The 25,026-nt window shown below is 44.0% G+C and overlaps 1 protein-coding gene across 2 annotated transcripts; it reads right to left on the reverse strand.

The window, feature by feature from the left end:
* Positions 1–11,582: 11,582 nt before the first annotated feature.
* peli2 (pellino E3 ubiquitin protein ligase family member 2) lies at positions 11,583–23,521 on the reverse strand. 2 transcript variants are annotated; one of them, XM_062397128.1, is made up of 6 exons: positions 23,214–23,521; positions 18,366–18,486; positions 16,195–16,296; positions 15,029–15,226; positions 14,576–14,764; positions 11,583–14,451 (listed from the first exon to the last, which is right to left on the reverse strand). In XM_062397128.1, the coding sequence occupies exons 1-6, from the start codon at positions 23,288–23,290 to the stop codon at positions 13,873–13,875; spliced, it is 1,266 nt and encodes a 421-aa protein (XP_062253112.1). In that variant the 5' UTR covers positions 23,291–23,521; the 3' UTR covers positions 11,583–13,872. The 2 variants fall into 2 exon arrangements, with proteins under 2 accessions (XP_062253112.1, XP_062253111.1); XM_062397127.1 differs by having other exon boundaries at positions 18,357–18,486; positions 23,214–23,520.
* Positions 23,522–25,026: the final 1,505 nt, after the last annotated feature.

Below are 25,026 nucleotides of genomic sequence, written 5' to 3' on the forward strand. Positions count from 1 at the left end.
ATGACCTGCGATGGGGGGGGCTGCTTCTCCTCTGTGTGAAATCTAGGTACATAGTTACATAGTTACTAGGTACATAGTTACAAAACAAAACATTGTATTGTCAATATCCAGTGTTGTACAAGTTCACACCTCTCATGAACTAGTTCAAAGTTCAGTTCATACAAGTAAACATGAATAGTTCACGTTCATAGTTCACCATTTAAATTCTGAACTAGTTCATAGTTCAGTTCATATCATAGTTTTAAGGTGGAAAGTGAGAATGAAAGACTTAACTTGTTAAAGAAAACCTTATCCATCACTACCCCTTGCCTTTACTGTCCGAATCTTTATCAGACAGTGTGTAAAAATCCCTCTCTGCTTTCTCTTGCCATCTGTATATGAGACCGAGAGCTGTTGTGTTGCAGGTATGGCCTGCCCCTTTAAGGAAAGTGTGTAGTGTGTGAGGTAGTGCATCTGGGTGTTGTGGCTAAAGACGCTAAAAGTGTGTGTATAACGAGAAGTGACGGACCATCTAGAGGTGATGCGAGTGTTGCTCCTGCTGTATATCCGAGATATAAAGTGGCCGCTTCCAAGTAAAGAAACATCTCCTCCTCCTTATTCACAGAGCGGTCCGGACGGCTGGTTACCGGCCAGACAGCGAGCCCAGATAACCAGTGACAGGGGCGGCTCCTGGTACAGGCGACACAGGAGACTGATTTATCATGACGTGACACATGCAATGTAAAACAATAAATTAACGTCACACCGTCGTCCTCTAACCCCGGGACGCACCGGAGGTAGAAGCGCTGAGAAAAGCGGTCCGCTTCCCTTCCTCGCCCATGTTAAATACTTGGGCTGTTCACACCGTGAAGAACCGGGAGGCTCCGCGGCCACACACACACACACACACACATAATCTCCTGTGAAGACCAGCATCATTTACCCCTGAACCAGCGCGGAGAAATGATGTTGATGATGAAAAATTAAATATATAAAAATAAATATAAAATTAAATATACAAAAATGTTATTAAAATTAAATTAAAGTAATTAAAAAAAAAGGTTTTATTACCTCTGGATCAGAGATTAACCTATAGATAGATAGATAGATAGATAGATAGATAGATAGATAGATTAGTTTATTCATCCCCGAAGGGAAATTAAGTCATCATAGCAGCCGGTACATTTGAATACAATAAAATACAATACAATAGAATAAAATGAAAAATATTGAGCTCTACTGAGTGCCAGTCTAGTGAATGAATCTGGAATCTTCACTCAAAAAAACATTTCCCCAGCTCCATAGGGTTTGTAGTGAGGTGTTTTATAAAGATGTGATCGAAAACGTCAGAACAAGTGAATCCACTTTATTTCAGCATGAACAGAAAAAAAAGGAGTTTCATTTCACTTCACAACAGTTTCTCATAGAAGCATGCTGCATACAAAGAGATGTATAAAAATCAACTCAGTTTGGCAGCATAGTAGGGACATTATAGACTGCGGTTAGAGTCAAAGATGAATCAAAAAATAGATTAAATTAACAGGTGCACAATTCAGAAAGCACCGCAAAGTAGAGGAGGAGAAGAAAGAACAATGTAGAGGTAAGAATCACCCCGATTGTGGACATCGTTAATGTTTATTTGTGTCGACATGACATGATATGCTTTCAGTACAGGACTCTTTTGATATATTTTACTATATATTTGTATTGTTTTTTATAGCTTACACATTTGTCTGCCTGTGTATGCATCTGTTTACAGTTCAAAAGTTCTTGGGGATGCATGACAGTTTGCATGTGTATGTTGGGGGGCGCCAATTTGAAATCTCGCCTAGGTGGCCAACATTGCCAGGGCCGGCCCTGACCAGTGAGCTGAGCTCCCAACTACGGTTCAGAGCTGAGACATTGGCCAGAGAAGAAAACACTTGGAAACCATTGCTTGATTGGTCTGCATATGTGTGCCAAGAGTGATGGGTAATGTAGTTCGAAGTCGAGTTAGTTGGTTTAGCTTAGGCTACATCGCATCGGATCAGGGTATTAATGGAATTCTCAACGTTTATATTTCTTATTTTCCCTCTTATAAATCATCTGCTGAGTGAGGCCACATCGTTAACTCTGAATCATGTCTTATTTCATCATGTGTCTGTTCACTAACAAGCTAAATGAACCATGGAAGTAATTAGCATTAGTTTAAGAATCAATGCATTGCGAGAGGTTCAATACTGAGTGTTGACATCCTAGGTAAATCCAAACTTAAAACCTAGTCAAAAGTTCATTCATAAAGCATGTTTGAAAGAACCTGAAAAATAAAAGATTTTGAGAAAATATATAAACACAGAGCATGATTAGAAAATACAAAAAACAATGTTAAACATCATATATACTTGAGGATTAAATATATTGCACGATAGCAGATGGAATCAAGGTCTCTACTTGAAAAGGAAAGCAGGTGAGGTGGTGTTTTAGCAGTAATCTAAACATCACCAGGGTCTGAGTGGTTCTGATATGAAGAGAAACTGATCTAGATATTAGGAGCAGCCACTGCAAAGACTCAGTCACCTCTAAATTTGATTCTAGACCTCAGGATGTCCAGAAACATCAGGCTGGGCGACCACAGTGCTCAGGATGGAGTATGACTGTGCAACCTCAGCGACAGAGATCCCTGCATTGTCAAATTCGGAGGCCTAGACAAGCCATAATCATTACGGCCCTCTGGTGTGCGATGGATGGATTTGTTTGAACATCTCAACTGATGGTTTTTTGGTGATCCAACTTCCCAAAAAACAAATCAAAAACAGTTCAATTGTTATCTGCCTGTATATAAAGAGACCCTCTACCTTTAGATCTTGTATGGGAGAGATCATTAGAGCTTATGCTATACCTGCTGCTCACACACCATTAATTGCAGCCTCGAGGCACCAGATTAGAAGTGAAGCGAGATACATGCACTCATACATGTCTCACAAGTGTCCACATTTCACAGGTTGAAGGGTGACTGTAATAAAGAAATTGCCCTATTGAACTGATAATAATCCCAGCCCACCGTAAATGAGTCTGATCCCTCAGTAAATTGAGCCCTTGGTGAGGTGGAGTGGTGTCAGCACCTAGCCAACTCTCGGATGGCTCTCTAATCCTCGCTTCCCTCTCACCACCACCCTCGCCGTCTAATCAGTCTTGAACACACACATATAACTCCCATCTGACACACACACACACACACACACACACACACCCAAGCGCTCACGCTTCCTCACACTCGGGCTCAGCCGTCTCCTCAGTGTGATGTCACTGCTAATCCACGCTCGGTTATCCGCTGGGCTGCAGTGCTGGCAGAGGGATGTGGGGAGGAGAATGCAGTGAATTTGGGAAGATGGCGGGAGGTGGGGGGGGGTAATCAGGCACGTCATGAAGTCTCTTCTCTTTTTAAAACTACTGCTTCCACCCAACACCAACGCCACCGCCCCCCTCCTCCTCCCAATCGCCACACAGACAACCAGAGGCCTCGGTCGCACTGCAGCTCAAGCCCTGAATGGAGGAAGTGAATATTCTCGCCCTGATGGCCGAGATAAACACGAGGCGTCAGGCACATTCATCGAGGCCTGCGGCTCGGACCGGAGGCGGAGGGCTCATTAGAGAGTCTGCTGGATTAAGCACATCCTCCCAGCGTCCCCCCCCTCCCTCTACCCCGTGCGTCCAGAAAACGCAAGGCCCCACTTTATTGACAGCTTGTCCAAAAAGAGGAATTACCCACATGGCTGAGGCCCTCGTTCCATATGGCACCAGGCTATTAACAAACATTAGTTGACTGTAACAGCAGTGGTATTAAATTCATTATCTTTTCAGATTATATGTGAGGTGCGTGATTGTGTGTGTGTCTGTATGTGTTTGTGTGTGTGTGTGTGGTGCTAGAGTGCATGTATACACGCTCAATATGTGCTAGTGTGTGTGATTAGAGAGTTCTAATGTTCCGGCTCTGGGGATTTGTAGCATGAGATAAGAAAGGGCATTAATGGTGAATTGTGACGGTCCAACAGAGCAAAACTGTTGTTTGAAACATGTGTGCGCACGTGTGTGTTTGTGTGTGTTTATGTGTGTGTGCGTGTGTGTGCACGTTTTTACATTAACAATCTACATATTGTCTCACACCATTTGCTGATTCTTTTTAGGCTCCCAAACAGGATATCCATGCATGAGCAAGCGGCTCACGAGACCACTGAGTGAAATTCAATCTATTTGATTTTGTATTTTGCTCACTTACCCCATATCTGTTTTAATCTTACCTTAAGCATCCTTGAAATGAGGTGTAATCCACTTAAGCCCTTTTTGAATCTGCTTCACAGCCACAATTCCAGCCGTGCGTCGTCACATAAACATTCTCGCTACTGCACAGCGCCGACAGTGTCCATCAGACAAAACTGTGGCCTTTGCATTTGTGCATTTGTGATTCAGGGAACGCAAATGAACAACAGTGCTTGTATGAATAACAGTGGATTCATAAAGGTTATGACATTAAGTAATATGTGAAAATACTAGATTTTAGGCACATTCTGACACAGTAGACAGTAAAAAATGGTCATTCAGATGTATGAATGTTGCTCCGTTGGAACAAATGAGGAATATATATATAAGTCTAATGTATCATCAACTTGTTCACAGCCAAGTCACTCCGGGGATCCACTTATTTCTTTCCTGCAAAAACATCACCGTGTTCTTTTACTCTGAAAAACATGGAGCAACAACCTGGACACCAGCTCACATCCATCAGCTGGATTCTCTCTGGATTCTGTTCGAAAGCTCAAATCAAACACATCTTTCTGAATCCAACATGACCTCACCCTACTCTCTCCTGTCATATCTAATTCGATTTTAAACTTTGGTTTTACTTCATTAATTCCATTGTTAACCTTTTATGTATTGTTAGGTGTCTTTGCATTCTGAGCTAATAAGAACCATTTACTATAAATCTTCTGTGATGTTTATGTCTCAGTCGATGTTTGCTGATATGCTGAACTCAGAGCATTCTTGGGTTTTTAAAGATGGTGTGACTGATACTCGCCATTTGCTACTGTTTGATCCCATTTATCAATAAAAGTGCAAGTCGTGTTTGGGATCAAATGTAATAAAAGAAAACAATTATTATAGAAATATGGGTAAAAATAAAAACAGTTACATATGAAACATTGTTTTTCGTCACTGCCAATGTTTATTTCTTTGACCTTGGTTTGAAATTGAACACATTCATGCCAGTCTACACAAATCGTGAAGGGCAGGAGTTTGCTGCGTATGTGTCAAAACAGGCCGCAACTGATGACATTGATGAAAATACTTAGATCAGTCATTTTACTTTCTCTTCCTCTCACACACATTCACACACTTGTCTTCTCAGGAAATGAGCCAACACCAATGAGTCTGCGGTTAAAAAATAAATAATTGCATCAGTTTTTGTTTGAGTAAACATGGAAAATACGTCCCAGAGGCCAGAACGCCACAAAGAGTTCATTATTCTTGTGTTTGTATGTGATGTACTGTGAGGTGTCCTTGGGCGTTAAGAAAGGCGCCATCAAATAAAAGTATTCTAATCATTAGTAAAAACTGTGGAGCGAAAGCTGTGAGACACACGCGCTGTATTAATATGTCCTGAATCAAAAGCCTCTAGAGCTCAACAAAACAAGCCACTTTCCTGCAAAGTGTCCATGTAGTGAGGCCTTGAACCGGTGAGCACGTCTTCAGAGAGATTAATTCTCTGCTGTGATCCTGTCCTCATTACAGGAAGCAGGGGACTCAAACGCACGTAATAACAAGGCCGACCGCTGTCCCTTTGTATCATGTGGCTATCTAAATGTTCCTAAATAAGATAGATGACAAGGATAAAGCCAAGCCATAATCGGCACTTTGCACAATGGAACAAAATAGTCTGCGGAGAACAAGGGGACGGACACAGAGAGCTCCTGTTTCCATCGCCCGGAGCAGCACACCTAGTCGAGAGCAATTAAAATGAGAGGATTCAATTTTGTCAAACACCAGGAACCAAGGATTAATCGTGGATCTCATCTGCCAGTGGAGGACACTCCCTCTCTCTCTCGGCGCCATCATGTTTGTTATAGTTTTTTTTGGGGGGGTGGTGTGGGGGGGGGGGCAACTCTGTCAGCTGGCTACTAACAGAGAAAAAACAATAGGTAAAACAACTCTCCTTCCCCCCCCCGAAATGACGCTATAATCCCAATCATTCCACTTGCGAGACCCAGGGCTGAGGGAGAGAGGGAGAGCCGGGTGAGACTGGTAAAGAAAATACATTTTTAGACAGAGATGGAGGGGGGGTGGGGGGGGGAGCAAGACATCACGTCGCTGCATGGTTTCCATGTGGGAGCAATCCACTTACTTCAACTGATAAAGATTTAATTAACACAAGACTGCAATTACTCCATAATTAAAGTAATTTGGCCCCTTGTTTGGATGAGTAGGCAAGACGCCACGTGTGCCTGCGTAGGAGCAGACGGGAGAAAGAGGCCATGACGGGTTCAAAGCTCCCTCACCACTCCCGTTGCTTGAATTCAGGAGTTGATTTCCCTCCTCATTTGTTCGAGTGAAATATTGGCATCAGTGTCTCTTTAGCCCGTGTTTACTTGCCTTTTTATTTGGGAACTCATTTGTTATTCATTGGGAAAGTAATAAGCTGAGTAGGCCCGAGCACAAAGCATCATCAAGAGCCACATGAAATAGTAAATAGGCCTGATATAATCATAATCCTCTCCAAACTGCACAGCACACAGCTTTGAAATGTGTGATGTTACTGCTGCAAACCCCCCCCCCCCCCCCCCAGAAGCAACAGCAGAAAAATAGGAAAAGACAAGATCGGCTCCGACGCCCGGTCCCGTGTGAGCAGTTTGACCTTCGGCCCCGGACGGAGGACAAAGTAAAGCCGAATATCTGTGCAGCAAATGATGAAAACAATCTGCACGACTGACCAACACAGGACAGGAGCAGTGAGGAGGCGACAGTGGCCACCGAACGTGCCACCGGGCTCACGGCAGCCCAATTTGCCGGGAGATTAAAAAAACGAAATGTTTTGCTCCCGAGCGGTTTGTATGTGCTTTGCTTTAATTGCCACGAGTGGAAGAAGAGCCCTATCTGCCAGTTACAGATGATGATCTGCGTATAATTTGCCTCAGTTGCATGCTGGGTAATTGAGGTGAATATTACAGCCCTCACCTTGCCAGGCGGAGGTGTCCTGCTGACAGCTTGGCACCCAGCCTGCCGACACCTGTGGCCTCTCACATGTTTGGTCTCAGGGAGGAAAGGAAAGGGAGGAACCCTTCAAATGCAGCTTATTGAACTTGGAGAACCTGAAGCTGGGTGACAGTTTAACTGCAGCACATTATATTCCACTGTAATATAATGTGTTGTCGGGGGGAAAGTTTGAGAAGGAAATGTCTGTTTTACATTTTTAAGTGAATCTAAACAGTTCTCAAATAGTTTCATGATGCCATTCTTTCCCCACAGTGATTTAGTTTAATGCATAAACATCAGCATTGACAGAGGAAACCCAGCAGGACCACACAGCAACACATTTCTGAAGATACTTTCACATACGATTTTCAAAGTATAAGAGCAAAGGCTCATGAGACCGTTTTGTGTCCTTGTTTGTTTGCTTATGCTCATGTGTTCATGAAAGTTTTAATCTTTGTGTACATTTGTAATGTGGCCTCTATGAGTATGGTCTGTGTGATCAGGTCTGCTCGAAGTTAATGTAGAAAGTTATGCTATCCAGTAATGGAATCAGTCACAAAACCTCTCGCCAACTAAATGAAGATTAAAAATGTAAGTTTTGGACACAGCCGTCCTTCTTCCATGTGAATTCACATATCTTTACTCTTCCCTTCTGATCAAGGTAAATGTCGTTTAAAGCTGCCAGGTCTTTGAAAGACTGCAACACGGTTCAGTCTGCACTTCTTGACCACTTCTACTCAGCCACTGATAACAGCGCCATAGAGTTGCATTATGGGATATTGTGGGGGTTGTCAGGGCATTCAGTTCAGTTCAGTTTTGATGATATCTCTGCCAATGTTTCCATCCCTGCCCAGTTGTTTGTTTGATTGTCTAGGCAAGATTAGCGAGACATTGTTTTTTTCCTGGGAATAATTGAAGAATGTTGATGAGAGAAATCAGGAACATTTTGGAACCTGATGTTTATGAGTGTGTGAGTTTTGATGCAGCTTGATTGAATTGAAGGGGCCTGTTGGGCCTTAGTGGACTCCACTAAGCCGAGCTGCCATTCCAGTTCTTTCTGATTCCTCATCTTTGTAGAAGTGCAGCACTAAATTAAAGCAGAGGTTCAAAGTGTATTCAGTGTGTTCACCAAGACGTCATCTCTCCCCACTTCACTTCTTGCCTTCACAAACTGTCCGTCCAGATACACTCCTGATCAAAATCTTAAGACCAGTTAAAAAATTGCATGAATTTGCATTTTGCACTGTTGAGTCTTAGGAAGGTTCTAAGTAGAGTTTCAAAATGCAAAAAGAAGAAATGGGGACAAGAGACCAAAAGTTGTGAGCAGGCAATTTATTGAAAACAACAATTTAACTGAAGTAGGCTGTTCATCAGCTGACCAAAAGTTTAAGACAACAGCTCAAAAAAAAAAAAAAAAACTCCTAAAACAGAAATTAAAGTATCAAAAACTGACTCAGTAATGAGCAGCTGCACCATTATTGTTGATCACATCAAAAATTCGTTTAGGCATGCTTGATGCAAGTGTTTCCAAAAGGCTAGTGCGAATGTTGCGCCAAGTGGTGAAGATGGCTTCACGAAAGGCATCCCCTGTCTGGAACTGAAGTCCATTTTTGTAAACTTCCCTTGCCATCCATCTCCAAATGTTCTCAATTGGATTAAGATCAGGGGAACACGCAGGATGGTCCAAAAGAGTGATGTTATTCCCCTGGAAAAAAGTCTTGGTCAGACAGGCATTGTGAATTGGAGCGTTGTCCTGCTGAAAAACCCAGTCGTTACCACAGAGACGAGGGACATGTCATGAGGGGATGCCCGCTGCAACATCTCCACATAGCCAGCTGCTGTTTGACGCCCCTGCACAACCTGGAGCTCCATTGTTCCATTGAAGGAAAAAGCACCCCAGATCATGATGGCGCCCCCTCCACTGTGCCGCGTAGAAAACATCCCAGGTGGCATCTCCTTGTCCTGCCAGTAACGTTGGAAGCCATCAGGACCCTCAAGGTAAAAAAAATTCTCGTCAGAGAATAAAACTTTCTTCCACCTTTGATTGTCCCATGTTTGGTGCTCCCTTGCAAAGTCTAAACGGGCAATTTTGTGGCGTTGAAGGAGACGTGGCCCTTGAAGACATTTCTTGTTTTTGAAGCCCTTCCTTCGCAGATGCCGTCTGATGGTTACTGAGCTGCAGTCAGTACCAGTAATGGCCTTAATTTGGGACGAGGATCGTCCCGTGTCTTGACGGACAGCCATTCGGATCCTCCAGCTCAGTGCCGGTGAGATTTTTTGGGGTCTACCACTTGATTTTTTTGTTCCTTAACCCTGAGGATCTTTTAAGAAATGCAAAATGACTGTCTTACTGCGTCCAACCTCAGCAGCGATGGCACGTTGTGAGAGGCCTTGTTTATGCAGTTCAACAATCCTACCATGTTCAAAGACAGTGAGCTTTTTTGCCTTTGCCATCAAGAGATCTTCACAGTATGATTACTTGACAGGAAATGACATGGAATCCACATTTTTGCACAGATTTTGGCTTTTAAAGGCTGTGGTCTTAAACTTTTGATCAGCTGATGAACAGCCTATTTGAGTTAAATTGTTGTTTTCAATAAATTGCCTGCTCACAACTTTTGGTCTCTTGTTCCCATTTCTTCTTTTTGCATTTTGAAGCTCTACTTAGACCTTCCTAAGATCCAACAGTGCAAAATGCAAATTCATGCAATTTTTTAACTGGTCTTAAGATTTTGATCAGGAGTGTGTATCATAGCTGTGCCTCTGGTGTGTGCTGTTTTCCCAATGTCCACATTAAACCAGCAAGATATGTGGGTTTTGAAGGGGTTGGACAGCGGCCGTGTTTCCTCTGCAGCGCTTTGATCGTGCATTGTGGGTCTTGTTTGAAAACCCCTCTGAGGCTGCGAGGAGCCTGAACACATCATGTGCCGTTCCCTTTCCCTCCAAGAGGAAACATATGGAGGCAAGTGCTATTTATCCAAATATAAATGCAGCTGAAATATGATCCAGTGAAATGAAGTTCTTTGAAAAGAGTTGTTTGTGACTCCGAGAAGTTAATTAGGATGCCAAAGGTGATAATAGAGTTTGGTTCGTATCAAACCAGACAAGCATCAGTGCAGCACATGGATCTTACTCCTCATCCAGGAAGCTGGCTGGAGAAATAAATAAAAAAAATATTGTACCATTGCACTTTATTTGCATAACCCTGCCCTGCTTAAGGCAGGGGAGCCACTGAGCGATCTCGAAATTAGCATGCTGTCACCTTCAGTGTCTCTTCTGTCATTCAGGAAAACAGGCGAGTGTGCCGACACATGAACTCATCTCACATCTACTGCGGAAATGTTAATTAGGAAGCGCGGCATCCCACAGCTCCGTTTCTCTCCACACGCCTAACTGACATGTTATGTATTTAAATCCCTTTCATGTGCCCTTATTATAGAGCAGATGAAGTCACAGGCAAAGTGATGGAAAATGTCATCATTGGACTTTTCGTGGAAAAATGTTTTTTTTTTTTTGATTGCACAGAAAAATAAAAAGCTAAACATTACTCACAAATGTATAGTTTTTTTTCTTCCTGGGAATGTTTTATGTGCGACTCCTGGATTTAAGACTAAAATAAATCTAAAGGCAGTATAATTAATTTTGGGGGAAAAAACGCAAAGCCAAAGATATTTAAAATGCTCAAGATTAACTCTAAATATATAGATCCCCCCCCCCCCGTACACACACACACACACCCAGTCCACTAATTGCACATATAGAGGATTTTCAGGCCTGTATACAGAGGCATGTCAATTTATTTAGTTCAGTTGATCTTCATTCAGATGCATTTACACTTAGACACAAAAAACATCAAACTTCAATTTCCTAGCTCTGTGCTTTCAGCTCCTGGATGCCGCAGGCTCTGTAGTTGGTGCCAATAACTCTATTGTTGAGGAAATAGTGCCCTCCTGCGGCTACAGAAGAGAATTACAGCCTGACCAGCACACCATGGGTTTCTCATGCAATCACTTCCTGTGGTAAACATTAAGATAAAGTTGATAAGATTAGAAAATGAAATGGAGGAATTAAGAAAAAAAAAAAACACTTCAAGAAAACTCTTTCACTTATCTTAAAAACATACCGTTTGATGGCACTAATCAACATTCAAAGCCTTTTTGTTGACCAAGATAGCAGAGAATGATGAAACACGTATGTAACTGTGATAAAACGTACGCTGTGCTGTGGGATCGCAGCGGAGACGTCTGCAGTTCAAAGCCAGCGGATGAATAAAAAAGGAGCAAATTCTCAATAATTGCATGTACCTTATTTTTTTAAAGCAGCGTCCGAGAACATTAACGTCATCAGGCCCAAAATCAGAGACAAGCGACTCACTGGGGCGTGTTTTAAAAAATATTTTATTCTTTGCAAAAGAGGCATTGGGAGCATCAGTGCGTTTGTATGGCTTGTGTACAGAGTTCCTGTAGGAGACAAAAATTATAGAACAAGCCCTTGGGTGAACTGAGGGCCCCACCCATGTTTACCAAGGAGGAATGTTTGAGGCAGCTACTCTGCAGCTGTTACAGAACGCGGTGTCGGAGCTGAAAGTGTTAGAAAGGAATGCTACTGTACGGCATGTGGCTTAGTTCTCGATGCGGTGCGGCAGTCACATAAAACCTGGAGAAGTCAAGCGATTCGGAAACGCTCTGTGGTTTGAGTGAGGCGTAATGCTTAGTATGTTTCTCTTAGGAAAGAACCAGAAAGGGAAAATACTCGACCACTACTGTGGCGATGCTATTTTTTTTCTTTAATGGAGTGTCAGAAGTCTTAGTTAAGACTCTGGCCCTTAGCATCTCTTTATACACCTTTTCACAACTTTGGGAGAATATTCCAATGCTAAAATACAAACTTGACTGTCACAACTCATAAATTTAATGCTCACTATTGTATTTTATGAACTAGTGTCAGAATTAATGCTGGCGACTTCACTTAACATATGGGCACAGTCTGCTAAGCTAACCCCGCACAACGTGCAGCTTCGTCCAAGATTCTTTAGTTTCAATTCATCTGCTGCTTTGTTTTGGACAAGTCGACTCATCCTCACACGACTGAACCTCACCAAGTTTAGCTTTGTGTGCGATAATATCATTATTCCCCGTTGAGCTTGGTGCATTCAAGTGAACAGCCTCGACTGTAATCCAGAGCCTGTCAACACTCGGCACAGCAGCAGTTTGGGTTTGCATCTTGCATGTGAGGAGAGAAAAACAGCTCCTCCTTATATTTGGTATAATCTCTGAGTGCTGCTGAGACCGTGCCCAGGTTTACGAGCGTAGAAATCATTGGATCAGGCCCAGCGTGGGATAAAGCTAACAACAGTGCAGACTGAATACAGTACGTGTGTGTGTGTGTGATGGGTAGGGGGTGCAGCACGCTAGTCGGCTTGCAAGCAGGCGTGGCTATGTCATGTGCTTGCACAGTTCCAATAGGCATTACCTGTACTTTTAACAGCACAGATAATGAGTAAGCAGGTTGTATATGTGAAGCACCACCAGTGAGGAGAGTCAATGTGTATGTGTACATTCATTGTCAGACCCTGCGGAGCTTGGTTTTAATTCCTGTGTTCTCTCTTTTGGGAGGTGGGCGAGATCGCAGCGAGGGGGGATAAGGGAGGGGGGGATGGGTGTAGATGATGCAGGGAGATGCAAACCAAAAGGCCCGTGGGCACCCACAGAGGCCAACACGCGCACACACTCACACATGCACGCACACACTCCGAACATTCTTGCACACACTATTTATGCAGGAGAAAAATATATTAACATTTGCATTAGGAAACAGTACAAGGGCCTCAGTGTAGCAAAATACCTCTTCTGTCAGATAAAAATGTGGTGTAGAATCCGTGTGGGTTGTCATTTTATTTTGTCCTCTGTATGAAAAATGATTTCTTTCTTTGCCTTCAATAAAATATCTTCTCATTTATGAAAAAATATCTTCACTGTTAAATGACAAACACCGACCTCTCAAAGTTTGTTGAGTAAATGGAAGCCACCTCTGGAGTTACATGGTTTGGATCAGGGGTTAAGGCTGAGAGGTCGATGGGGAGCAATTAACTAGTCATCCATTAGAATTAGGCCCCAAACTTCTCCCGGTGTTTCTCCCAGCCAACAGTCCAGCTGTCTGGCTTTGTAAAAACTTTGTCTCAGACCCTTCAGGAACTAGACTTTAAATCCTTCCTTCCCCAACTACCCCTGCTTGCTATTATCTGGTTGAGTCTGATTCATGAGTAAAAAACAATTCATTCCTTCACAACCTTAATCTTACTGCTGTCTGATGGAAAACCAGCAGGCATTGTAGTTTAACAGCCCAGTGCTGGAGCCATATTTAAAGCGGGTGGTTGGCAGGACAGCTGAAAACAGTATTTCAGTCTGGCAGAACCAGGGATCTGTGGTCCAATGTGCTCCACATCTCTGTATCCCACAGTGGCCATCCAAACAGCCCCAAGAGGCCCTGAACAATGTGTAGTGGCTCTCTGTTGTGCAGAATCCACAGTATATGACCAGAGGTTTAGAAGACTTACTCCTAACCACAGCTGGTTTACATGAACAAAAGAAAGCACAAAATAATCTGAACAGATTCACAGCATGTTGGCATTCCCATCTAATCTCTTCTGCCAGAGCAGGAACCTTCCGCTCAGTCCACCGGGCCCTGGAAGATTAGCTTGGTACAGCCCTTACTAAGGTTGAGCTGTGTGGCACAGAAGGGGCAGGCGGCGTGGAAAGCGTGGGTGCCGTGAGGCAGAGGGATCTCCGCCCAGTACTTGACGGACTTCTCTGAACACACGTGTCCACATGGTACGAAGGCATGTGTGGGGGCACCTGTGTCCACGTAGAAGGCCGCTTCGCAGCCCAGCCACAGCGGTACATACGGCCCCACCACCCGGCACATGGGACATTCCCGCGTGGTGCTGGCCTCTTGCTCTGAACGGTGGCCCCAGTTGTGGTAACCGTGCACGTGGCCACACGCCAGATACACCCAAGGCTGCTTGTCCTCCAGGGAGGAGAGGGCACGGCTGCGCTGCATGCTGGGGAAGGCGAGTGTGTTGAGGCCTACGGGACACTGGGGCCGCCCTGCGTTGATCTCCTGCCTGAGAGCCTCCAGGTGTTTTTGGGTGGGAGTGTGGAAGAGGCCCTCTGCTGTACGCCACAGCAAAGTAGCTCCACATAGATCCACCAGGGAGCCGTCCTGCAGTATATTACTCTCATTCTCCACCTGCAGAGGGTGATGTAGCAGACACAAGTTATTAACAGTATAAACGTTTAATACTCTGTGGTGCTTCAGATATGTCACGAGGACATTTAAAGCTTCTGTACAGCGTTCGTTTGAAGGCACTGACCAGTTTGCCGGGGGTCTGTGCTGAGCGGGTCTCCCTCAGTGTGTAAACGTCCCCACCAACAGAGATCTCTCTCCATACGCCGGGTTTGGACTCTTCTGTGAATCCACCCTTGGGGTGCATTACCAGCACGCCATTGGTTGTTAGGCCGTCCATGTGACCATCAGGATTTTTCCATTTAGCAGCTTTCTCCTGTAGGGGACACAGACAGCACAGAGGATGTAGACTGATGCATGCTGTGTGAAATTCCACTTCTTCGCATAACAAAAAGAATGCAAACATTTTGATAGGCGCCTTTCAGAGCACTCAAGGTCACCTTACACGGCAGAGATAAAAACATGACAACGAAAAAAACATGTATCAAAAACATCAATAAAATAAATAAAACCAATACCAATAAAAAGAAGGGAGATAAAGATTCTGAACATCTACCATCATACACTAACTAGTAATTACCCCAAGGAAGATGTTTTTGGAAGAGTCGAACCCGGCTGCATAGATGCGGGCAGTGAAGGGAGGGAGGCGCTCACAGACGACTCGGCAGGCGAAGCGGGAGATGGTGCTCTGTGTGATGGGAGTCTCCTCTCCCTCCTGGCCTCCTGCTACTGTGTCAGTCACCACGAAGTCTATGGGACTCTCTGTGGAACGCCCAATCTAAAAACACAATAGCGAATCAATATCATATCATATTGTTGTGCAGTTTCTTGTGATCTCTTGTCGATAAACTGGCATGAACACGGACGCTGGCAGTGGTTTCTTTTTTATTCCCTGCAGAGGATTGAACTCTGAACTCTTCTGATTCCTGGCTGCTCAGCCTTTTTGACACTTTGTGGCAGTTTGACATTTGAATGAACGCACAAGATCACGTTGCCGTGTGCGTGCGGGTGTAATAAAAAATGCTGAGACAGGATACACTGGGACACAAAGTTCTGTACAGCAGCATGTTGTTATATCACTACATCTCTGAGGGGAAGACAAGTTTCTCCTTTCCCCCCGAAAAAGAATATTTCAGTCTTATTTTATACAGACCACAGAGTTCCACACTGAAAACATGTCCAAACATTCCAAAAGCTGAACAAACAGAGGTAAAAATAAACATTTCCCTTTTTTGCTTCCTTATTTTTTCAAAATCTCAAGTCTTTTTTGAAAGGCTGCCATTCTCTGCATTGTCTTTATCTCTAGTTATTCAGGGTTTAAAAGACAGAGAAAAAATACAGGCCTGAATGTGACGCATGTGTCTTTAGTGCTAACCTCCCCCTGTTGTCATCATCTCCTTGATGTACATTCAGATTAATGCTACAGACAGAACAGCTGAGTATACACACAAACACTCTCCCTTAGTAGATGACTAGGTTCAAGAGGGGGAAAGATCATAATATGTGCAATAAAACAAATGTAGAGGATCCAAAACAATCCTTACATACAAAAGTGCAATTGAACTGGCTTTTTAACTGTATTTTGCTTAATATTTAAGGATATTTTGTGCCTTCATTTGAAAGGAATAATGCAGCAAAACAAAGAAGGGCTAACCAGGATCTCGCTGCTCAGTGCCCATGTGGTGTCATACCCCCGACTCATTTACTGTAGCTACAGGTCACAACTCAAAGAACTGTTTTTTTTACCTGAAACATGTCTGTGTCTTTATCATGGCAATACTCCACCACTACTGTCTGGTTCCTGGACAGTGTGTAGGAGATGCTGTGTTGGCCTTTACAGTTCACAGCCTGAAATCAAAGTAAATGAACAACTCATTATACACATATTAAACACAACCAATGCATTTTATCTTGATGGCATAAGTATGCGCACATCGCCTGTCATTTTATCTGTGTCATAGAGGTCTGTTTTCATGTCTTGGTCTGTGGCTTTAACACCAGATGTGACTTTTCAACAGGTTCACAAACCATCTATGCAATCATTGTATTATTGCTGAGGTTAATAAAAAGATCAGGGGGAAACCCAGCCCAGCTATTTAAAGTGCATGGCTTTCAATCTATAATTCAACAACAGCTGGTTGTTGACTTGTTGACTTGATAAATGGATTATATATATTATATCAGTATTACCTATTATATTATTATTACCTACACCCCTGTGGCAGGAATTTCTGGAAGAGGGACAAAGACGAGTGTGTGAAGTCACACTCCCATGACAGTGACCATAAACTGCCTCGTTTGGAAGTGTGGGCTAAAGCCACTCAGGCCCAGCTCCCATCTACACTCTACAACATGCCACTATCATCCCACTCTAATCTTCAAATTCCATTTTCAAAACAGCCCCCCCCCCCCTCCCCATCTCTGTCTCTTTGTCACGTGCAGGAGGGAAACAGAGAGGGAGAAAAAGTGGGTCATCAGCACTGCCACTCTCTGCTGTAACATCACAGACAGACGGGGACAAATGTCGTCATCACATGCAGCCTCCGCTCGTCCGCACAGTTACAAACAAATGTTGCTGCACCTGTTTCAACGGCTAAAAGAAGTTCATACGCGCTCCAAATGGAAAGATATATTTGAATAGACACCAAGCCTCCAAAATGTCACGCACCTCCTCCCTGAGCTGAAGGAGTAAAAATAAAAACACAACCATGTGCCCAACAAACCCCCTCAAAACAAAGCCAACGCAAACAAATCGCACGCACAAATGGTAGTAACTAAGAGTGGGGAGATGAGAAACCAGAGGCAGAGGTTGAAAAGGGGAGCTGGCTGTGGCATCACGGGAGCTCCTTGTTATCTGTCATGAACACCAGAGTGTGCAGGGACACGTGAGCTTTCCCTCTCTGCATCTCCGCCGCAGAGTGTTTATATGTATGAGGCTGCTACACGGTAAAGGAACAGGAGTAGGTAAAGGAGACAGCTATAAAATATATTGCAAAAAGATAGCTATGCTCAAATCAAGCAGACCACGCTGCTGGTCTCTTAAAGCATGGCTATTTTTGACCATGTGCGCAGCTAGGAGTGGACGGGCCAGCCTATTGCAAAAACTTCCTCCTCGGTTCACCCTCTAATCCCAGGCCTGGCAGCAATGTGACCAAGAGGAACACTGGTGAAAAGGGGAAGGAAGGTAACAGCAGTTTCCAGCTCTGAAACAACCTGTGACTCACAGTGTAAAATAGCACACTTTGCTCTTGACCTAGGCAGCAATACACTTTTTTAAAGTAGCAGGGACAAACACAAAAGAAACAATGCAAGATTACTGATTAAAACTCCACAGTCACAAGTAGAGACCTCTAAGCAGAATTTAGGAGTCAAGTTCCTCAAGGTGAGAGTAACCCGAACCTGGGGGCCCTCAGCTAGCAAGCCTCACTCTCAACAAATGTTTGAAATAATGGCCCACAGAGGTGCAGAGGTAAGCAGGTCCTCCAGCTTGTTTAGCAGTTTTGCTTGGGAACCAAAGGGAGGAATGCAGGAGAGGCAGACATGTTATACTGGATGGGGCAGTTTCTGGCAGGCACTGAGGCCCAGCTAGGAACTGCCTTTATTGTACTGGAAATGTCAACATTAAGGTCTGCCAACAATAACGTAAAGGGGCTTACTGCATGTTCCATAAGCTACTGAAATAATTGAAAAGAAAACACACCGCTGCTCTGAAAGTCTTGTGTTTTTCCATGATCTAAAATCAGCTGAGTTCAATAAAAATATGAAAGTACCAAAGTGCATTACTCATCACTCTGTTGCGGTTATTATTTTGTCGAAAATATACATTAAAAAGTCAAACTGAAATGTGTAACTACTCTCTGAAAATCTCTTCATTAAATCCCTGACTCATCTCGTGATCTGATTTGTACCTTACTGGCCTGGGGTGTGTTGAGGATGTGCACAGTGCTCGGCTTAACACCGTTGGCTTTGGTCCTCCTGTATAGCGCAAATCTGCTTTTCCGTCGACCCCGATCTCCATTGGGCAGAGAGCCATTGTACCTGTTACAGAGGGGGGCAGGGTGAAGGGAAAGCACAACAAATTCAGTTAGTTTTTTATCCCCAAAGAAAATGTTTCAACAGTTTTTGTAGTTCAGAAAAAAAGGTGTGTCTAATGAGATTTACAGGAAAAGCTCTTGTGATCATGTAACCAGTAAACACAGAGAATTAGAAACATTTGTGCATTTTGAAAAGGAGCTTTGCCGCGCATTACATCACTGGCAATCTAATGCACCCTATTAGCAATTTAAGCATTACCTTGGATAATGTCTCGTTACATAATGCACTCTGGCGCTTGTAATTTCAGCGAGCTAGCTCTGTGTAAACAGCAGCTGTCCTTTTTTAGCTCCATGTCCCGGCCAGGCAGGAACAGGTTTTTAAGATGCACGTCAGGTTTGCTTTTACTTTGCGTGTCTGGGCGGAATACTGGCTCAACACATTCTCTCAAAGCAGAATTTTATACACACGTACGGAATGCTATAAGATCTCCACTGCAAAGCCTCAGCACGAGCGGAGAAGCATCAAAGAGACAACTCTATTTTCACTTCTCAATACTGGATTCTGGTTTTGCCCTTTCATTATGCTGCAAGGCCTCTACCCTCGGATGCTCCTTGTGAATGAAGGAGACCCTTCCGGTAGCACTGGTCCTCTTCCCATCCACCGGCTGGTTCCTACAGCTGGGACACCCCATGCTCTACTTCCATCCAACACACAGACCTTCTGTCACACACTCACATGTAACCACAGTGTGCTGAACAGACACTATACAAAACAGAAATAAATGTTTTGAAAGCGTTGAGTTTGCTAGGCAGCGCATTTCATAAGGGAACTACCCCAACCCCCCTCGACAAAATCTTGTTGCTACACAAATGCAACAGTAGTAAACAAAGCTTCCTTCTGCTGCTGCTCCCCACTTCCCTCCCAAGCAAGTCCACCTGACCCATGTCTACACACGGCTGGTCAGGCATGAAAACACATGGTCCCAGTCTGATCAGTACAAAGCCGGCCTGTAGGACAAGTCACCCACAGAGAGCTGGAGATGCAGATTATTCTGTGGACAGAATTCCAAATAATACATGGACAGCAGGAGACAAATAACAATATGATAGTGGAAAGAAAACTATAATGTTGTTTTAAAGGTTTAAATCCTCACCCATATCCCTGCCTTTAGGTTGTACTTCTAATTTTGATGCCAATGATTTAAACATAACAGGGAGCACACCAAGATTAAAGTAAAAAAAAAAAGCTAATTTCATGGGAACTTCACACATAATCATGACCAGTTGCATCAATCCCATCCTCGAAACTCTCCTCCTAAATACAGATTCTAACTGCAGACAGAATAAAACATGGCTCCCTGAGAAATGGCACACACGCTCTCTATTATTCATCATAGCATTCAGGAACAATGCTCTGTCAGCCTGGAAAGGCTTCTGTCCTATTAGCTAGGACAGGCTCTATAAAGCTGTGCCCATAACAATTGTGATCGCTTTACCTTTTGACCTGTGCCAGACAGACAGTGGATTACCTTCCAATAGTTTAGGCGCAGGGATTAGAGGACTCTGGCGTATCCCCTTCACTCCAGGGTTGAACTGAGGAGCCGACAGCACCTCCTACCTCTTATACTAACAGGAAAGGCCAGTGTTTGCAGAATGAGGAGGCGATATGAAGAGTTGCTGGAACAACCATTAGCATAACATGGAGGCAGGGTGGATTTAGAGGGTCACAAAAGATGGCCTATGAGGAGATAAAGACCATGGGCTTGTGTTTTAGATGAGGTCATTACAAACTTATCAAATTCATATTCAGTACATGGGAGGCAGCCAGATGGCAGTATGAGTAAGAAGAGCATCAGTCAACTGACTCAGATTCAAGCGGCCATGGCCTCGAGTATCCGTCTGACTGGTCTGACCTTGCACATGACACACGGACACCACACCCGCTCCATCTACACTCTGACCTTGAGTTGAGGAAGGCAGCAGGATACTGCTTCTCCCTGGACGAGTGAAAGAGGCATCACAGCTCGCAAAAATCAGCACCAGTTTGTACCAAAGATTTGCTGAAGTTGATTTGTCCACTTCCCTTACAGAGCGTTTTCTTAAGTGAGACGGCTCAATCAATAGACCCAGTCTCTTGGCCACAATGGACAGAGAAAACTGAGGCGAGGCAAAGGCTGGATCCGGATCAATCCATCCTTTCATTTCCAGGATACCCACACAGCACCAGCCCCACCTCCTCTCACGGACCAGCACCAAACCAATCCACCCGGGCAGAGATGGGGGGCAGCCATGCAAGTAATAAGAGCCACCCCGGTCATGGCAACAAACCGCTGAGGGAACTGCTGCTCAAACAAGCTTTGTTCCAAGCTGTTAGCTATCTTGTCTACCATCGGGTTTATCAATGGGATGTGATGACATGGCAGTGATTATACACCCATCACATCTGATTCAAATATGTGCCTGTATGTCAAGAGGGAACACAAAAGCATCCGCTTTGAACGCACCACATGTGCAGCCCGCGGTAATAAGCAGTCAGCACTTTTTCCCCTTGTAATAAGCAGTATGGTTGTGAGTGTATGGGTGGAGGTTGAAGGACAAAACCACAACCTCTACCATGCTCTGTATATAATCTTCATATGCATCTCATGACAAATGCTTTCATCAAACATTACATGAATGTGATCCAAGCCAGCACAGGCACCTAAAATAGTGAAGTAAAGTTGTTATAACTTTCAAAGCAGTTTCTGTTGTGGAAAAACTCCTATCACTGATGACACAACAGGTGTTTTCCATTATCTGTTGCAGCCACTGCCCTTGACAGTTTATCAATACAAACATGATTGTTTACAATGATAACTGGCTGCAGTTTTTTCCAGAACACATTCAGAAAACCACAGTGCAGTGGGTTTGACGTGGTTCTGACATAAACAAAGAAAACGCCTCGCCGGTGTTTAGTCTGTGGCAGGATGAGACATGTAGAGTCTATAGCTGCCATGGTTTGTTGTTTCACTTCAACAAATAATAATGCCAATTGTTGGACACTTTGTAATTCCAGTGAGAAGTACACATGGTTTTATTCTAGAAAGGTGTCAGGTTAACTTATATAAACAAAGACAAATTAAGCCATAGCAAATTACAGTCTCGACACTATGCAAGTACTGTGCATCATTAACAGGGTCAGATTACTTGCATCTATCCAATGACAGTAAAGTTAACAAAACTTGACCAGGGATCTGACGAGAACTTTCAGTACCCAACAATACATTTGAAACAAATAGTAAGTTGACAGCTAATTAAGCAGTCATTACAGTCAATGTGAGCAACTGTTTGTCTTTTTTCTTGGTGGAAAAATGCCTTTCAGTCATTGGTTCCAGCTTCTCAGCTGTTGGGTTTTTTCTGCTTCTGTGCTCTGCTGTAAAGAGAATATATTTGAGTTTTTGACTAAAGAAGCAGTTTGACAAAAAGTACAGACATGTGAGATTAAAAATAGCGACATAGTACATAGATGCTCATTGTATTCAGGATCTTAAAGAAAAGGCTAAAGTCAATGAGAGTTTAGGATCTCTGATGAAGGGCAAAAATGACAATGTAGACAATACAACTTAGTCTCTACCTAAGTATCTTAAGTGCTGCCCATAGATGCACTGTATGAAGATGTGTGTGAATGGCAAACTGTAAAGTACTGTAGTGTAAACAATGTGAGTGGCCATCAAGACTTGAAAAGCGCAATATAAATACGGATAATTTACCATACCATCCATACTGTGGTATAGATATTATTTAATGAAAGGCCCTTGTAGGCAATATTATAAATACTGATCACTGTTATCTGGCTGTATTCGATCTGATTCAAACACTTTCCAACATACATACGTATAATATATATACAGTATAATGTGACTTGTCTATATCACCCACTCATAGGTTGGTACTGTAAAAACCTGGTAACAGTTAAGGTACCCTACTTTGACCATGTGCCCAGCAGCCTGAGAGAATGTAAAGAAAACAACTTTTGTATCGAGTTGAGCAAAACATGTGATCTCAATCTATTGAATGCAGCAAGAATCAATCAGTCAGGTGTGGCCTTTCAGAAAACAAAACAAACAATGACCCGATGTAAAGTTGTGTGGTCTGAGCCGCAAATGTGTTTTTTAAAGAAAAGGGAAGAACGGTAGGGGCTAGGGGGAAGGGGCCATTACCACTTCCGAATTCCTTCAACCCCATACGAATCCAACTTTATGGTGGGAAGTAGCGAGGCAGCCCGGGCTAGAGCTGCTGACTGGGAGATTTCATTTCACCTGACTCGCTCAAAAAAGTTGCTGTGGACGCGTCTATTCATCGGAAACGTTCAGGAAACGTAAAGCGACCTGTGACTGACTAATTCCCGGTTGTGAGGCGGTGAAACGGCGCCTGGCCTGAAAGGGGGAAACGTACACAGTCGTGATTGTGCACGTGTCCGGTTTGAGGACTTAACGTGAGCGAACACATTTCCCAGGCTTGACTGTATGTGTTATTCCACGCAGCTTTTGAGTTTGTAAGAGAAATCGTTGGCGGATTTGGTCGAACTCGCGCAAATTCGCAATTCGTACGAACGTGCGAGTGGCGCAGCTAAGTTAGCTCGGAAAGAAACTCCCTCAAGTTGAACACTCGCTTTCACCTCCACCTGTAAAAGTGTCGTAGCGGTAAACAAATACAAAACACACATACACGGAAGACCCGGACGCGACTCACCCCAGCACCACCAGCTCCCCGTACTTCACCGGGTCTTTGGACGGGGCGCAGTGCTCCTCTTGGCTCGACGAAAACATGAGGCTGCTCCGCGGTACGTCCTCTCCACACGGTGAAAGCGGCGGCGGCTCAGGAGTCACCAGGAGTTCCCTTCGAGTACAACGCGACTCGGGCTCATCTCAGGTCGTACGTCCCAGCGGCGCGAGGCTGCGGAGGCTCTCCGTGTTCCTGGGAGCTAACTGTGCGGAAAGTTCGTCACCGTGACATCGCAAAACGTAACTTACTTGGCGGTCGAATCGGAACTGAAGCGCGTACGAAAACAGCGAGGAGCAGGGCCGGGGCGTACCATTCTCTTCTTCCCCACTTTGTGCAGGGGGGCGGCCTCCGCAGCAACTCTCACCTCAAACTTGTATCCTGACAATTATATGTTTCATATAATCTTTTGAGCGTAGTCGTTGCAAAAAAAACATTTTATTACATTGAATCCACTTCTAACTAAACCAAATTGTCGAGCTTGAAGTACAAATCCGTCCTCGCACCACCTCACATGGTCACATGGTTCAGCCCTTGTGTTATGTAAACAAAGGGTACAATCTGGGGATTCTTACAGGGATCATGAGTTTCCTGAATGTTTGCATCGCTCCCAGTTTCCTAAAACATTGAAGAAAGGGGTTTTATACACACCCTCCCCCGAGTATACACTTCAAAGGGCAAACTTCCATCTCAGCAAATAGTTTAAAGGATCCCATCATTTCTATTAGATGTGACCCTCTTTATTAAGCCACACAGGCCTCAGTGAGCAGGGGTAAGAGTCACATGGTGGAAATGATGATCCCCTGGAACATATAGAGATAATTTAGCAAAGTGAAAGTAGGGGCGGAATCCAATTTGTTTGTTTTGTCGGTGACTCCCCAGGACACTTTCAGCGGGTTTATTTGATTATGACTCTGCTGCAGTTGGCTAATGCTTGTGATTGATTAGGCAACCTCTGCAAGATTTATTTCCACATTGGCATTGCTCATTTTGAAGATGTCACTCTGTTGTCCCGCTTCCTTTTCTAATCTTTTCTTTTGGATAAAGTTGGTTTCATGCCCACAGGCGTATGCTTTTTCCCCCCCTGTAAAATCCCATTGTTCCAGTTGATGCCTGTTCATGGGAGAAAAATTCAATAAGATCCAATAGAATCCTCAAAACCCAGTAATTACTTTACTGTCCAGTGAAATCTTTTTTACTCTGACGGACCCTCAGATTTTATACTGCGACCAAATGCCTACACCTCAAGTGAGGACTTCAACGACCTCTCAACCTCCAGGATCCCACATGTCCAGTTGTTGTCACGCCTTTCTGATGAATGTGCCACTTCTCCACTCTGGTCTGGCAATCTCATCAACACTTTACGGCCCTTGTCTTGTTTTCACAGGAATCTACATGGCTGGAGGTGCCCTCGCTGCTACCAGCCCCCTAGGCCTCTGCAATTATGGCCCCCTGTTTGAACTGGTGTTCAGTTTCAAAGTGCAATAAGACCTGACATAAAAACAAAAGGCAGTAGGGTGTCACTGGGGGCCTGTGGATCTACTCACCTCCCTACTTTTTACTCTGCAACTTAAACTCTGCACTGCAGCAAGACACACCTGATGTATATTAACATTTGTAACCAATACAACTTGGATTAATCCGTGGCATTCGTTGGTTCTGTTCATAGCTGCACATACTTGTCCATTAATAGTACAAAGGAGTGAACTCCAGCGTCTTCAGCAGTTGTGCACATGGATCAGGCAGCATTAGGCCTTTAACTACAGGCCTGGGGGCCGGCCTT

This window comes from Platichthys flesus, chromosome 10, assembly GCF_949316205.1.
Source record: "Platichthys flesus chromosome 10, fPlaFle2.1, whole genome shotgun sequence".
Lineage (NCBI taxonomy): Eukaryota > Metazoa > Chordata > Actinopteri > Pleuronectiformes > Pleuronectidae > Platichthys > Platichthys flesus.